Genomic DNA, 15,509 nt, shown 5'->3' with positions numbered 1-15,509 from the left:
GTTATGCTGGGTGAAAACATATTAAACTTTAGCAGTGTCACACATTGAGCCAAATGGAACTGAGGAATTTGATTCACAAATTAGTCTGCCAATAAGAAAATTCTGACCTATAATCTTCCAAGCATCTGGTTAGGTCTCATTGCAGTCTTGATCTGTGCCCGGTATATAGTTCAGCCTGTGTCTGAGTGTTAAACCAAAATCAACATAATTTTAAAATAGTTCAGAACAGGGACCTGAGCTACATCTCATATGGGTATCATGGAGTTGTTGAAGGCTGCCTGTGGTCCACCTTTAGTTACACCTGACTATTCCTTCCCAGCTGGCACACAGGCATCCTAAAGCAAGGTGGGTATTACATTGCCACATCAGATGCTGGGATTCAGCATTGAAGCTACTTAAAGTTTAGCATTGTGCTTTTAGTTTCCCAAAATGTAAGAACTAGAACATTTGAGACCATTTTCATCCTAACTTAGGTTTCGCCATCTAAAATACTTGTCTTTCTCATCTCAGTGTCATTTTTCTGAGTTGTTGTGTATTGGCCTTCTGCACATCAGACAGACTCATCTCTTCACAGTTGGAATGTAATTATTATTTGTATAGGCACATAACCCTTGTATGTTCACCCTGAACAGATTTTCAGAAATATTATTTACATTTAGGAAATACTTAGATGTATCAAAAGAATTTTTCTGTTGTGCTATATAATAATATTTACTGTTTTAAAGATGTAAACATTCTGTGGCCTCCAAGTTGGATTTAAAATTCATCATCATTTTAAAACTTCATCTTTTGAATCTCAGACCTCTGAAAATCATTAGTGTGAGTGTATTGGACACCAATCTTCCTTCTATAATTAAGAACCCAGATTCCTCTTCCCTCACCTTATGCCATCCATCTGTGTGTTTGGGTTTCCAGTATGCCATGTGGAAGAGGTATGAGCCTTTCTTCAGTTCCAACAAGGAAACTTTTAAACAGATTGCACAATAAGATTTCAAATTAAACATTTCAAACAAGGGTGCTCTGACTAGAAATGCCTGCTCTTCTGGACTAGAACACCTGGTCTGTACCTCCTGTCATACATCAGTGTATGAGAAAAAGCTCTTGCAGTTTTCACTGCCCTTCTGCATTGCTGCCTGGCCATACTCTCTATTCTTGGAATTGAAATGTGAATTTTTTTTCCTTTGAAGTATGTCAATGTTAAAATTGATTGTATTAAGTTTCAAACTCCATTGAAGTTTATTTAATAAGTGTGCTGGAGCTTCCTACTCTTCTGGTAATACTGTACACTGTTGAACTGAGACCAGTGTTATTGCTTATAGGACCTTGTTGATTTTCAAATACCATATCTTGTGTCCCTGTGCAGTCAAGGGGTCACTTTTTTTGTGTGTAATATGGCCTGTAGATAGAACCACTTGGTACAGCATGTGATCTGCAGAGGAAATAGAAGACTGGTTCTACAGAACCCACCCATGTGAAAATGTTGCGAAAACAAGATGATAAAACTTTTCTTGAGTTTTGTAAAGTGTTGTTATTTGCCTTACTGATTTTTCAGTGATAACTGTTTGTTGGGGGTGGGGGGTTGGAACTAAAAACTGCCAATTATGCAAATTCTTTCTGGTTTTTAAAGATTGTACAGTTTGTTGTGTGTGAAATTCATATATTTGAAGCATAAATTCACCCTCCTTCTTGCCACTGCTTCCATTGCACTTTTCATATCAAGTTCCCTCCAACTTGGTTCCTTAAAGATTTCTATTATATACATTCTGCACCCGCTATGGAGTTAAATGAAGTGTGGTCATTGTGTTCCTGAAGCTTTTAGGCTTACCTTTTGGCTTGCTTTCATAATAGTGTGATTATATAACTTCAGGTAATTCAAAAGTTTAGTGCTTTATTGTAGCTAAAAATGTGTATGATTCATAATATTCCACATGTAGTATTCAAGATCAATTATTAATAATCAATAAAAAAGACACAACACATTTTCATTGCGTGTTCTTCTTTAAGACACCTAACCTCCTATCTCATAGTTTCTGGATGTAGAATTCTTGTTCATTGAATTGATTATAGTTGTAAGCTCTTGGGAGGCCTGGCCCTCTGAAATTCAGGGTTCAGAAAGAAATATCAGATCTGGTCACTTTGAGCTCTTAGCCTCAGAATGGTTAACAGTATTTCATGATGTATCAGAAGAAAGTGGTAATCTCATATAGTCATCTTACTTATAAACATTAATTCATGGTTAATCCTCTCACAGCAGCCAGAATCCTAAGAAACTGTGCATCTTAAATCTTCCTAAATATCATTAAGTTGTTAGTACTACTTACTTTTCATATGATACAGTACTACACACAATTGCAAATGAAATGAATGGTATTAATGTTGTGTTGAAGAAAAAAATGGAAGTAATTGTCTTAGAAAAATACAGCTTTTCATTTTTCTTCAAAACATGAGAGATGAAGTGTGAATTGGGGAGTATGGGAGAACAAGGAACCAGAAGAGGCCAGAAGACAAGTGCCTTTTCTTGCTTTATTTGTTACTTAAGCCATCATTGTAATGTAACAGTGGTTAGTACAAACATCAGACAGACTGGAAATCGCACAGAACATGACATTATCTCAGCTAAGAAGATAGTTTGGATCTGCAAGTGATGCTACACTCAAAAATGTGGATAACCCCCCCCTGAAAGTATTCCAGACTTCTTTTCCCTTGTGTATGTGTCATGTGCAAATTCACACCCTTCCTTAATGCTCTGGCTCTGTGTTTGTCCCTCAGACAAGTTGGATGGCTTGAGGACTGGTACTAAAAGGAAACGTGACTGGGAGGCGATTGCCAGCAGAATGGAGGATTATCTTCAGCTTCCTGATGATTATGAAACTCGTGCTTCTGAGCCTGGGAAGAAGAGGGTAAGGGACTTTTGTCAACAACTTACAACAAAGGAAGGACCTATTTAAGCATCAGATTTTAGAAAGCTATGAAGAGATAATTATATGAATGCCATTTTTTAGAGCATGTTAGTTTATACTGTATCACATTACGTATTCTAAAAAGGAGTGAGACCTTACAAATTTTAGGTCAAAATGTGCAAGTGACTTAAAAAATGGAGAACAGAACCTCGCATGGTTAGCGTGTTGTTAATTTTAAAGGAGTTGGGAATAACCATTGTGTCATTTTGTCATGAGGTAAGAGGGGGGTACCGAGTAGGGTATTAAAGAGAACCTATGGAACTTCTTAATGGATTTTATGTAGAGAATCCAATGATAGATGAGATCAAGGGTGACTTCCTTCGGTTTCAGTGATGTCATTTACCAAGAAAGAAATATGGAGTCATAAGCTGAAGTTTTGTGAGGGACCAGTTAAGTTAGAAATCTAAGTGAAGACCTGAATGTGGTGTAGTCCCAGCTATTCAAAAGACTGAGGTGGGAGAATCACTTGAGGCCAGGAGTATCAAGTCAATCTGGATAGCATAGCAAGACCCCATCTCAGATTAGGTTAGGTTAGATTAGATAAGATACAAATCAATATAAGTGAAGATATTAAATTGACTATTGGATTTACAAGTGTGAAATTCAAGGGAGAGTCCCAAGTGAAATAATGAATTTGAAAAAATGGTATTTAAAACCGTGAAACTGAATGATCTTGCCGAAGAAGAAAGTTTAGGAAAAAAAATGGGATGCTGGACTCTAAAATTTAGAAGTTCAGATAGAAGTCTTTCAAGAAGAAATAATCAATTTTTAAGTGATAAGACAAATTGAAAACAGAAATGGTCATTAGATTTGGCAACATGAGGGTTGCTGCTGATTGTTCTTCTCTTAGAGAGACAGAAGCCAATTTGGAGCCAGCTCAGGAGGCCAAGGCAGGAGGATCGTGATTTCAAAGCCAGCCTCCGTAACTTAGTGAGGCCCTAAGCAAGGTAGTGAGATCCTGTCTCTAAATAAAACATTAAATGGGCTGGGGAGGTGGTTCAGTGGTTAAGTGCTCCTGGGTTCAATCCCTGGGACCAAAAAAAAAAAAAGAAGCAGCCAGTTTGGAGCATACTGGAGGAGAAGTATAGAACAGAGAATGAAGAGGAAGTTTTAGTATGAAAGGGAGCAAAGAAATGAAGCCAGAACATGGGATGGGTGTACCACACAGATGATGGATTCAGTTAAAGTGGTAGATATGTGTATTTTTTAAAAACAAACTAAGAAAAGAGATCATATATACTCTGTTCTGAACAAGTTTTCTTGTGTATCTTGATCTTTCTAGGTAGGTACATACAGATCTACCATTGTTTTTAAAAGGCTGCCCAGTATGCCATTGTTTTGTTGTACAATTAGTTATTTATCCAGTCCATTATTGATGGATGTCTATGTTAGTTCCATTTTATTGCTAATACAGATACTGTGGTAGAAGTCATGGGACATAAACCTTGGCAGCTTTTTGCAAATATATCCTTAGGGTGAATTTTTAGCACTAAAACTACAAGGTCATGCAATAGATTTATCATTCTGACAGATATTATAAGATTATTTTCCAAAAAGGTCCAACCGTTTCTTTATCCACATGTAAATAAATACCTGTTTTACCACACTTACACCCACAGTCCTGTCTGTAATCAAACTTTTTGACTATCTGATATATGGGGGGGAAATACCATTTCATATTACGAATGGGATAATACATAATTCTCTTTACACATCATTTCTTTGTATTTCTTTTTTTATGAATTTCCTCAGTGATTGAATACTTTCTAAAGAGACTAAAAGTGACAGTAAAACATCATTAAAACGGATACCATTTCAAAGAATCCAGTTTTCAAGGCTATTTAAAATACTGCAGACAGCCCATAATCCACCCCTCCCCCGTTTTCTGTATAGCTTGGGGAATGGGGGGGTCCCCCTCTAGCTTTCCCATTTGTGTGCAGCTCCTCCCAAAGACTATTTGGATGATACCTGTTACTCCAATTTTAAGGTTGAGGCCAACAGAAATAGACAGTGGTTCACCTTCTTAGAAAGTAGTTTGGAAAAAAAAGAAAGTAGTTTGGAGATAATAATTCAGTGTAGTTCTGGTAACAACACATACACTGAAATGAGAAATATTTTTCTTTATTTTTACTCAGACATCTGTCACCCTGTGCATAAGTATATGACCCCTTACAGTTTACTGTTAAGTTGGGTAGCAAGAGAAAACTGAGGGGTGCACATCCTAGTTCTAAATGGCTAAGTGACCTAGTTCTGAAATGGCTCCTCTTTAACCTCCTCCCTCTGCCTCATATCTTGATTTTAAATAGTTTATAACCCTCAAATGGCTCACCAAAATCAATATCAGGGCACAAGGAAAAAAGATGCTTACAAGTAGCAAGAATACAGCATACATTATTCCATTCCTTTTTTGGGGTCTCTTGATTTCAAGAGTAGTTCAGCTTCTTACAAATACCAGATAGATTCCTGGGATTAACATCCATCCCAACAAAAAGGCGGTTTTAAGACATTTCAATGGCTTAGTTGGGTATGAAATGGCAGTTCATGTGGACTCTATTTTGTATTTCTTTTATGACTGTGGAATGTGAACATTTTCCTTGTTTGATGAATTCATATATTTTAGAAATATTTTTCTTAATAGTGGATGAAATATATATAATTAAACCTTTGAATGTTAGCCAAGATTTTTCTGTGTTATAACAAAATTTTTTTTTTTACAGTTAAGTGGGGAAAAAAGAAAGATAACAAATGTGTTACAAACCTCAATAGTACCTTTAGGAAAATTAGAAGGGACATTGACTCAAGAAGCCATTTTTGGCCAGGTATGGTGTTGCACACCTATGATCCCAGCAACTCAGGAGACTGAGACAGGAGGATGGCAAGTTTGAGGCTAGCCTGGCAATATGGCAAGACACTGTCTCAGAAGAAAAGAAAAAAAAGAAGCCATTTCTGGCTGAAAGTCATTATTGCACTCCTGTTATTGTTAGTGTTTTGATGATCATTCATTCATTCTACAATTGAATGTTTATATGTGAAATCTGTGAATAAGTCCTATTGAGTAGCTGATCGCTAGTGGAAGAGCCTAGCTTGTAAACAGTATCAGTATGTATTAGACATGTGAACAAAATATAGCACTTTCCAATATATTGTAATTCCAACTTCAAAAATATTAGTTATTTATGCTTAATCATACTGCTTATTTGAAAAATAACATACTTTTTCATCTAATCCAATATCTCCATTTTATCAGAGTTTTAAAGACTTAGAATCTAAAGTGCAAATTTAAAAGTAGCAGGGTGAGATTGATCAGCATATTTAGCTCTGTGCTGAGGATGCCCCAGACATGAATTTAAACTTATTGTGAACTGATTACCTTTTCCTTGTTCAGCGGTCACAGCGTGCCCATCCATCCTTTATACTCCTTACCAAAGTTATCTTTCAATAAAATGTGTATCCTTCATACCAGGTGAATCTAAAGAGTGTGTGTGAATTAACCAAAGTTAAAATGATTTTTAAATTTTTTTTTCTAGTTGTAGATGGACACAATACCTTTATTATGTTTATTTATTTTTATGTGGTGCTGAGGATCAAACCCAGTGCCCCTCATCAGCTAGGCAAGAGTTCTACCACTGAGCTGTAACCCCAGTCCCTGATTTTTTATTTTTTAATGTGTAGAAGGCCCAGAGATCTTTGTATACAAAAAGCCCACGTTATTTATTAGACTTTTTACTAAAGCCTGAAGAAAATTGAGGCATAGGTTTTCTACTCACTAAGATATCTACTTTAAGAAGAGTCAGGTGTTACTAACTTTCTCCCACCAGTTACTGCACATATTCCCTTTGACCACATGATTGCATTAGGAGAAGTCTGGTCATTTCATAACCAGTGCTGCAAATGGGAAAAGGGAGTGCTCATAGCTTAGGGCAGTAACGCATGACTAATTCTAATGTAAAGAGCTTGGAGTTTTGATATTCTGGTTCCCTCTCTTTGACACAGATAATAAATAAATCACAAGCACATTTAAAATACAGTCTTTGGGGGCTGGGGTGTGGCTCAATGGTAGAGCACTTGCTTAGCACACATGAGGCACTGGTTTTGGTCCTCAGCACCATATAAAAACAAATAAATAAAAAAAAGGTGTTGTGTCTACCTACAAGTAAAAATACTTGTAAAAAATAAATAGAAATTTAAAAAAATAAAATACAATCTTTGGTACTGTGCATTGCAAGCTTCAGGGTCATAGTCTACTTTTCAGCATTTGAATTTTTACAGAATATGGTATATCAGCATATATTTTTAAAAATTTATTAATATAATATGTCGAGTTCATTTTTTTCAAAAAACATAGTACCAACAGGAACTATCCCTGAATCAGATATCTGTAGTTGTAATTTTGCCATATAAAATTATATCAATTGTGTCAGTGGGCCTCTATGTCATGAATGAAGATAATAATACTAGCTCCCTATTTTCTAAGATTGAATTTCAAGAAATTTTTATTGTGTGGAGATCAATAAAACTCAGTCCTTTACAAGGCCAGGTGCTGTGTGGCATGTGCTTGTAATCCCAGCTACTGGCAGGCTGAGGCAGGAGAATTGCAAGTTTAAGACCAATCTTGGCAACCTGGTGAGACTCCCATCTCAAAAAAGAGAAGTTATAGAAGTGTTCAGTCCATATATAGTATGTGTGTAAATTATATGGGGAAGACAGATCTATAATTGGGTAATTACACTGCAGCATAAAATTCAAAAGTAGACATGTTGAAGTCCTAAAGTAACTCCAGAAAAGTAATGATTAAACATGATTATTTGGCAAAGAAAAAAAGGGATAAAGCATGGAAGAATGACTAGGCTCATGCCAGGTGAACAAAGTTAGGGAAAAGACCTTTCAGGAAGAGAGACTAGTACATGCAAAATTAAATGTGAAATGAGCTGATGTGCTCTGAGAATCAGAAGTAAGTCTGTTGCTTATCTTCACCACTGACCAGAGATGCCACAGAATAAATGGGGGCCAGATCAAGTGGGATCTGAGCATGTGGACTTTATCTTATAGTTAGGGAAAGGGGAAGAGTTTGAAACAGATAAGTCACAACTGTGTATTTGGGGGAAGATCTCTATGGCAGAATGGATTGGAGTGGGTGAGTAGAGGCAGGAAGACTAAAGATTAGTGCTTCAGGTTAAAAAAGAGAGGAGCGGGGACAGGCCTGTGAGCTAAAAAGGGAGTGAGCAGCAAAGGAGATGAAAAAGGCAGGACTGAGCCAAGAGCTGAACTGCTCAGGAGCTACGGTAGTTTAGGACTTGGTGACTTGAATAAGCTATATGGCTTTCTTCTGTTCTGGGTTAATTTTTACTGTTATCTGAACTTGTAGTTTCACATGTGTTATTCTGCCCCTTAAATTACCCAAAGAGGAAGTGGGGACCTTTGCATATATTTTTCTCTATAGCCCAGCCTAATCTATATTCTCTTTAGGTGAGATGGGCAGACCTGGAAGAAAAGAAGGATGCAGATAGGAAAAGGGCCATAGGTTTTGTGGTCGGACAGACAGATTGGGAGAAGATTACAGATGAAAGTGGTCATCTGGCTGAAAAAGCCCTCAATCGAACCAAATATATATGAACTTAGTTTTTGAATGGAATCATTATTCCTCTAAGGTAAGAGTACCCAGTCATATAAATAACCTACTATGTGGTTGCTTCAGAGGGTTTATGATAAAGAAGATAGCATGCATTGCTAAAAATGCTCTATTTTCTAATTCTGAAAGAGTAAGTATAAACTAGTTGCTAAGATTTATAATATAGAATGTAGTAGAAAAGAAATCAGTGTTCTGTAATCCTTACTCGCTTACAAAAATACAGAACTTGAGAAAAGCTTGGATTCTGAGGATCTGGGAAGGAGTGGAGTTATGTTATGATATTGAGATCTGCTGAACTTTCTGCTGTTCTTTCCTGGCCTGACAACCTTTTCTTTTCTTTGCAGGTGGTTCGCTTTGGGGTGATCTGAAGCCAAGGCCTCATGGAGCTTCTTTGTGTGTCACCTTGCTTCCACGTTTCCTTTTTTGTTTTGTTTCTACTGCTTTAGTTTTTAAAGTTCTCCAGTGTCCCCAAGAGGTATTAGAATCTTGCTGTCTCCAAGCAAGAAATAAAATTTTTTAAACTATTTTGGGGAGGGAGGGAGTGATAGCTTAACTGTTGAAACCAGGTGGGGGTTCGCTGGAGGATTCCAACTGAATATTTCCTCCACTGTACAATATCACAGACTATCTCTATCATCATTGCTTTGTGGCTGTTTTGTTTTTTTACTATATGTAACTGGTAGCTGATTGTACTAGAATTAAAAACAATAAACTTTCATGATAAAGCCAATGAGATTCATGGGCTATACAGCATGGGCCCTTTTCTCTTGTTTTCTTAATTTTATTTTTATTGAATTTTTAATATGCTGTGTCCTAATTACATGGTAGCTGAACATCCCGAAACCTCTTTCCCATTGAATATTATTGTAGCTCAATGGTTCTGTAGCACATATTGTAAAACATAAGGTTCAGCGACGTTCAGAACACTCATCTTTGTTTTATGCTTGTTTTGTTTCTCTATTTTGTGTCTTCAAGACTGATAAAGACCAAGTTCAAATATTCATCCAGTTCCCTGGAGCATATCTGTTTTGTAACATAATGTTTTATTTTGTAATTTTGGAGGGGTGGGGGTCTCTATTCTTCCCACTCTTCTACTCTTCTTTCCTTTCTCTTAATGCTATGTTATGTTTTGATTTTTTTTTTTTCCCCTGATCTAGTTTTGAATCCTGGTGAACAGAACTGATGTGCTCCATAGAACTCAAGCTTATTGCCTTACTTTGAACTTGAAATATTGATTTTTAAATCAAGATCATGGGGCAGGAGTGTGGAGATGCAGAGCCCTCTGACATGCAGGCTTGAAGCCTGTCTGGTTTTCAGGTTCTTGCCAGATTGCTCACTTTTGGAACATGTGGCCTTCTGCACAGAATTTCCTCTCTATGAATAACTCAAGGTGGGGCCCAGGAATACACAGGCTAAAGCCCAAATGCCATTCCTCTTTACACACAGAACGGGGACTCTATTCCTTTCTTCATTTACAATTAAAAAAAAAAAATTATCTAGCATGAAAGAAGGTAGAGAAGAGCCTTCTTCCTCAAATGCCATTTTTACTTTGTTAGCCAGTTCAGCAGTTTGTCAGTGTGTTTGCCTAAGACTTCGACATTTTGAAGTGTTCTCTTTCAGGCCACAGATGAAAATCGTTTTGTTTTATCATCTACATTAAATACCATGTGAATAGAAGTATTTACTAGCAGCCCACTAATATTGCTTTGGGTTCACCAACTTGATATTATAGTACTGAAGACTGACTTAATGGAAAATCTGACAACTTTCTGTACTTTTATCTTCCCGGGAATTCTGAATGTTTAAGGCTAAGAGACTTTAAATTCAACAAGTCAGTATCGAATGAATAATTTGCTTCATTAAATAACTTCCAGTGTTTGTAGTATTTAGTAGCTTTTTTGATTGCTTATTGACCTATAATACATTTCTAAATACCGATCTTTCCCAGCATCTGTATTATGATGGGTGAAGGTACAAGATAGCCATAGAATTATTGTTTGTGCAAAGACTTACTAAAGCAACCCAATGTCTCTCCTCATCAAAAATAAAACTTCCAGAATGTGTTCTCTAGTTCATAAGAAAAGGAAGCTTCTGTGTTCTTCTAGCAGATGCTTTATTTCAGTTTTCCTTAGCCTTTTTATGGTATTCAGAATGCCAATGAAATAAGGAGTGGAGGTCACCTATGAATCAGGGGTTGGAGTCAGTACTTCCATACCAGGAGGGGAGGAGAAGACTCAATTGTCAGAACTGGCTTCTGTCAGTTATCAGAAGATACACATTAACATGAATGCAGCATTACCTGCTTTAGGAAATTGGTATGACAAATAAACTCAGTGCTAGGAGACTGATGAAAAAGATTAGGGACTAAAAAGAAAATAATAGAGACAGTTGATTGATACTGATTTTTCTAGGCCAGTATGAAGCAGTTAAATTTGTAAACTTACATTATCACTAGAAGCAAAATAGAATGGAAAGCCCAAGAGTATTTTGAAAAAATTGGTTTGTGGAGAAAATGCCTTGCTAAGACAAGTATTTTGAGTTTATTAAGAGAGGGCTGGGGAGATAGCTCAGTTGGTAGAGTGCTTGCCTTGTAAGCCCAAGGCCCTGGGTTTTTTTGCATAAGCACCACCAAAAAAAAAAAAAAAAAAAGGTTTATTAAGAGATATCATGATAATATGGAGGACCACACTTGGATACCACTTATTTACTAGCATTTTATTTCAATTTATTATTTTTATCCACTTACTATTTTTAATCTCAGAAAGCTCTTTGGTGCGTTTTTAAATTTTTAATCATTTTAATTCTTTGTGATACCTTCTATCTTAATACGAAATAGTCTGATGTTTTAGATATTTTAAGTTAAATGTAAAATTCTCATGTCAGTAATTTGACTATTCATAAGCTTCCTATGCAAGGAACTTTGTGAGATTCAGGAAATTTTCTATGTGAAAATTATAAATTATTTATTTAGGATTATCTAGACACTTGAAATATTTTAATGATCAACTAAGAAAAATCAGAAGCCATCAATAATACACAGTAGTCTCGTTTTGGAAATCTGATTGTTGTTGATTCACATTTTCCTCAAGTTTCTGATTCAGATATCAACGAATAATCCAGAAAGAGTTCATTAGCAAAAATAAAATCTTAAATTGAATTTATTTTCCTTGCAAAAAAAGACTTTTGTTCATTGATTGAGCAAACCAAGGTAGATGCCATCTCATTTAGAGACCCAAGCATTAAATTTTGAGTTTGTTTGACTAACAATTGGAGGCCCCTCAGCTTAAGTTTTAATTTGGAAGTCCCTTAACCTTTGTGTTGTTTTATCCTGCCAACTGAAAGTTACTTGTATTTTATTAATAGACTTCTAGAGGCTGGCTTAACTGCCAGGACTATAACAATTCTTAGCTACAGAGAGACCACACAGCATTTCAGATAGATTTTAGAATTTTAATTATGAGCTATCAAAACTGAAATGTTTTAGTAATAGAAGGAGAACGATTCCCCATTTTTGGTATTGGCAGACCCTAGTTCAAGTCTAGGTTCTCTTAGAACTTGTGTGATTTTAAGCACATCTTTTAATCTGAGCTTCAGTTTCCTCATCTATAAAATGAAAATGATAAAACACACCTATTAAGAGTTGCTGAGGACTGAATCAAGATAACATGTTAGTGCTTATCACAATACCAAGCACACAGTGAAAGCTCAAAAATCAGTAGCATATTATTATTTTTTATTTGTTCTTACATGTTCTTTGAAATCCAGAATGTACAGAGTCTTGAAGATGGTTCCGTCACCCCTTATAGTCAGCTACCTGAGACTGGGCTGTGCCATGTGCAACTGCCATGTGCCATGTGCAACTGCCATGTGCCATGTGCACAGAAAGCAACTGCCAGACCAACAGGCATGAACAAAGCATTAATTGTCTTGGTTTTCATGTATTCAAAAAGAAAGTAGTAGTTTGATGAATACATAATATATTCATATGGTATTAAATTATGAAAGTTCAGGAATATCTATATTTAAGTATCCCTTCCCATCCCTGCCTTCAGCCTCCGACTACCCCATCTGTAGAGGGAAAAAGTGTTGACTATTTGTTTCTTTTGTGTTAAATTTGAGAAAATTTCTGTGGATTAGCTTCAAGTGTTAATATTATTACTTGGCTTTTGTACACTTGCTACCTTGCTTCTTTTGATAGTATGTCTTAGTGGTCATTCAAACTATGTATATATTTCCATTTCCTCTCTCCCCCTCTTAAGTTTTCCAAAGGTACCTTTTTATTATAAGGAGGTTTCCTGAAAATTTTTAGAAATTGTTTCAACTGTATTTCTGTTCTTTTCTATTCTTTTCATGGCATGGTCTTCTGAAACTTATGGTCTGGATGTGATACAGTTTTATCATGTGTAAATTTGTGTAACTGCTCCCACCTTCCTCCAGCCTCCTCATCCATCTCTTAACCATTGGCAACCACTGATCTGTTCTCCATTTCCATAATTTTGTCCTTTAAAGAATGTTTAACACATGAAATATATAACTTTTGGGGATTGGTGTTTTAGCTTTTTTTCACATGACATAATTCCCTGGAGATTCATTCAAGTTGTTTTGTGGGTTGATAGTTTGTTCCTTTTTATTTCCAAGTAGCATTCCATCCCATTCTCTTTTGCGCTGTAGAACATTTTATGTTTAACCAGAATTTAATTGACCAGGTCTCTATTAATGTACCTTTTGCTGTTACAAATTGTGAATTTCACATATACTCAATCACTCTGCAACTTCCTACACCTGCCTGATTTCTAGCAATGAACAATACTGATGGCATCCTTTATAAAGACATCCTCAGAGTGACAAGTGTGTCAAGAACCAGCACAGCACAGCAGCAATCTACTATCAAGAGTGCATGACAGCAGCAAATGACAAAGGCAGATCTTGTTTTCAGGAAAATTCTGCATGGTTGGATTCTGACAAAGCAAAGCAAAGTGTGTCATAAAAGACCAGAATGGCCAGTGACTCTGATGGTTGACTGACCCACACATGACAGTGTTAAGATCGTAGGCCATTGTCCTTGGAACCTGGATTATTTCTGTGCACCTCCACCTCGGACTGACCTGATCTCAGTTCTCCATCGCTTTCACATTCAACCAGATTCAAGGAGCATTCTCATGCCTGGGGCTGTGTGAGAATCGCCCTCTGCTGTGCCAGGGGTGCTTTGCAGCGTGATCCTATAGAGGCCTCTGAATTCAGTGGCTTACAGTGTAGGAAAGAGCTTGGCTCTGAGTCTTCCACTTAAGAATCTTGAATTATCTGTCAAATATTCATACTCTCTTTTTTGACAATAGTTTATAGACAAATAATCAGAAATCTAACCATATTCAAGGAATTGAAATAATCTCTATCCTGCTCTCAAATCTATTATTTCTGACACTGTGTTCCTATTTCTTAACTAGATGTGTCTAATGCTCCTTCCCCTCTCCCTCCCTCCCTCCCAACTCTCCTGTCTCTCCCTCTCTTTCCTTCTCTCTTTTCTTAGAACCCTCAAGGCTCTGAGAAAGACAGGGACTCTCAAAAGGAGGTAGCAGCACCTCTCCTGCCTTCAAGGGGTCTCAGGAGTTAGCAGTATAAATTGGGTCCCATTATATGGTCCCCAGAACTGTCATAAGACAGGATTGCAACAAATTTAGCTTAAAGATCTTAACTTGGACTGGGGATGTAACTCAATAGTAGACTGCTTGCCCAGAATGTGCAAGGTCCTAGATTCAGTCCCCAGTACCACACGTTTAAAAAAAAAAAAAAAAAAAAAAAAAAAAAAAAAAAACCTTAACTGGCCTTTTATTTGCAAATATTTGAGTAACATCCTATTCTATAAAATAGAATGAATGTCCCCTAGTATCTATTTCTCGTACAGCATCTTAGCTCAGTGCATGGCTTATATTATCAGTAGAGGAGTGAATAAAGGTGTATTTGCTGTGTATGTGGCAGGGGTCACAAATACATTCAGAGTTGAGCAGGTAACAAATGAGTGAAGCAGAGGATGGAGACTGGCAAATTGGAGAGCAAGATAGGTCTAGTTAAAGGCAGGGTGCATGTAGGCTTGCCAGATTTTCTAGTTTTTCCTATCCTGGATTTTTTGTGTGTGAGAACTTCCAATATTTCAGCACCAGGAACTTTTGTTTGGGGGAGAGGGTGTTGTGAGCACTTTGATCCACACGGCCTGCCTCCTGCATCTGAGTTGAGGACTACTACTTTGAAACACTTGATACTTAAAAGAATAGACAGACTTTAGACTTCATTCTGGTCAGATCCACTCTTTTTACAGGTAAGATTTCTAAGGCTGAAAAAAGGGAAGAGACTTGCCCAAATTTTGTTATTCTATGGCAAAATAGGGCTAGAGGTTGGGTTTCCTGGTCCATAACTTGGCACCCCCCCTTACCTATAACACCTCCTTCATGAGATATCTTTGTATATTCTAGGGTGAGAATTTTTTGGTATTGTGTATTCATGTGTGTGCACGCGCATGCAACGTGTTTACTAAACTGGAAATATTCTGATCTAAATATATCAAGAACAATATGATTACCTTTAAAACAGTCTTCCTGGAACTCTCGTAGGTAGAGAATAGCTGTATACCTAGAATCTCACCTAAACACTTGTTACTTCTTAGGTTGGCATTTATTTTTAATCACAGAAACTTAAAAATTAACAAGAATATTGAATTCAATTATACAAAAAAGTGGGATTTTCCCTACAGAATCGGGAAAATCATTTGTGTATTGTTACACAGCTTATAGAGAACTGGGTATTTTTTTTATTTTAAAATGTTCTTATTGGTGCATTGTAATTTATGTAATAGTGGAATTATGTCATATTCATACTGTAATTTCTTATGTAATGTAATAACCTATTTTCTTTGGCTCCAGTAAGGA

General features: G+C 36.6%; 1 protein-coding gene across 1 annotated transcript in view; it reads left to right on the top strand.

The window, feature by feature from the left end:
• YLPM1 (YLP motif containing 1) overlaps window positions 1-9,319 on the top strand; it is a 68,360-nt gene extending 59,041 nt beyond the window's left edge. The window contains 3 exon segments of the mRNA XM_079129734.1: window positions 2,770-2,900; window positions 8,427-8,608; window positions 8,934-9,319. Coding sequence (XP_078985860.1) covers window positions 2,770-2,900; window positions 8,427-8,573 — 278 coding nt within the window. The 3' untranslated portion in view covers window positions 8,574-8,608; window positions 8,934-9,319.
• The last annotated feature ends 6,190 nt before the right edge of the window (window positions 9,320-15,509 follow it).

The sequence above is a fragment of the Sciurus vulgaris genome (genome assembly GCF_902686455.1).
Source record: "Sciurus vulgaris genome assembly, chromosome: 2".
Lineage (NCBI taxonomy): Eukaryota > Metazoa > Chordata > Mammalia > Rodentia > Sciuridae > Sciurus > Sciurus vulgaris.
Note: the sequence above shows the minus strand (reverse complement) of the source record. Positions and strands in the feature narration are given on the sequence as shown.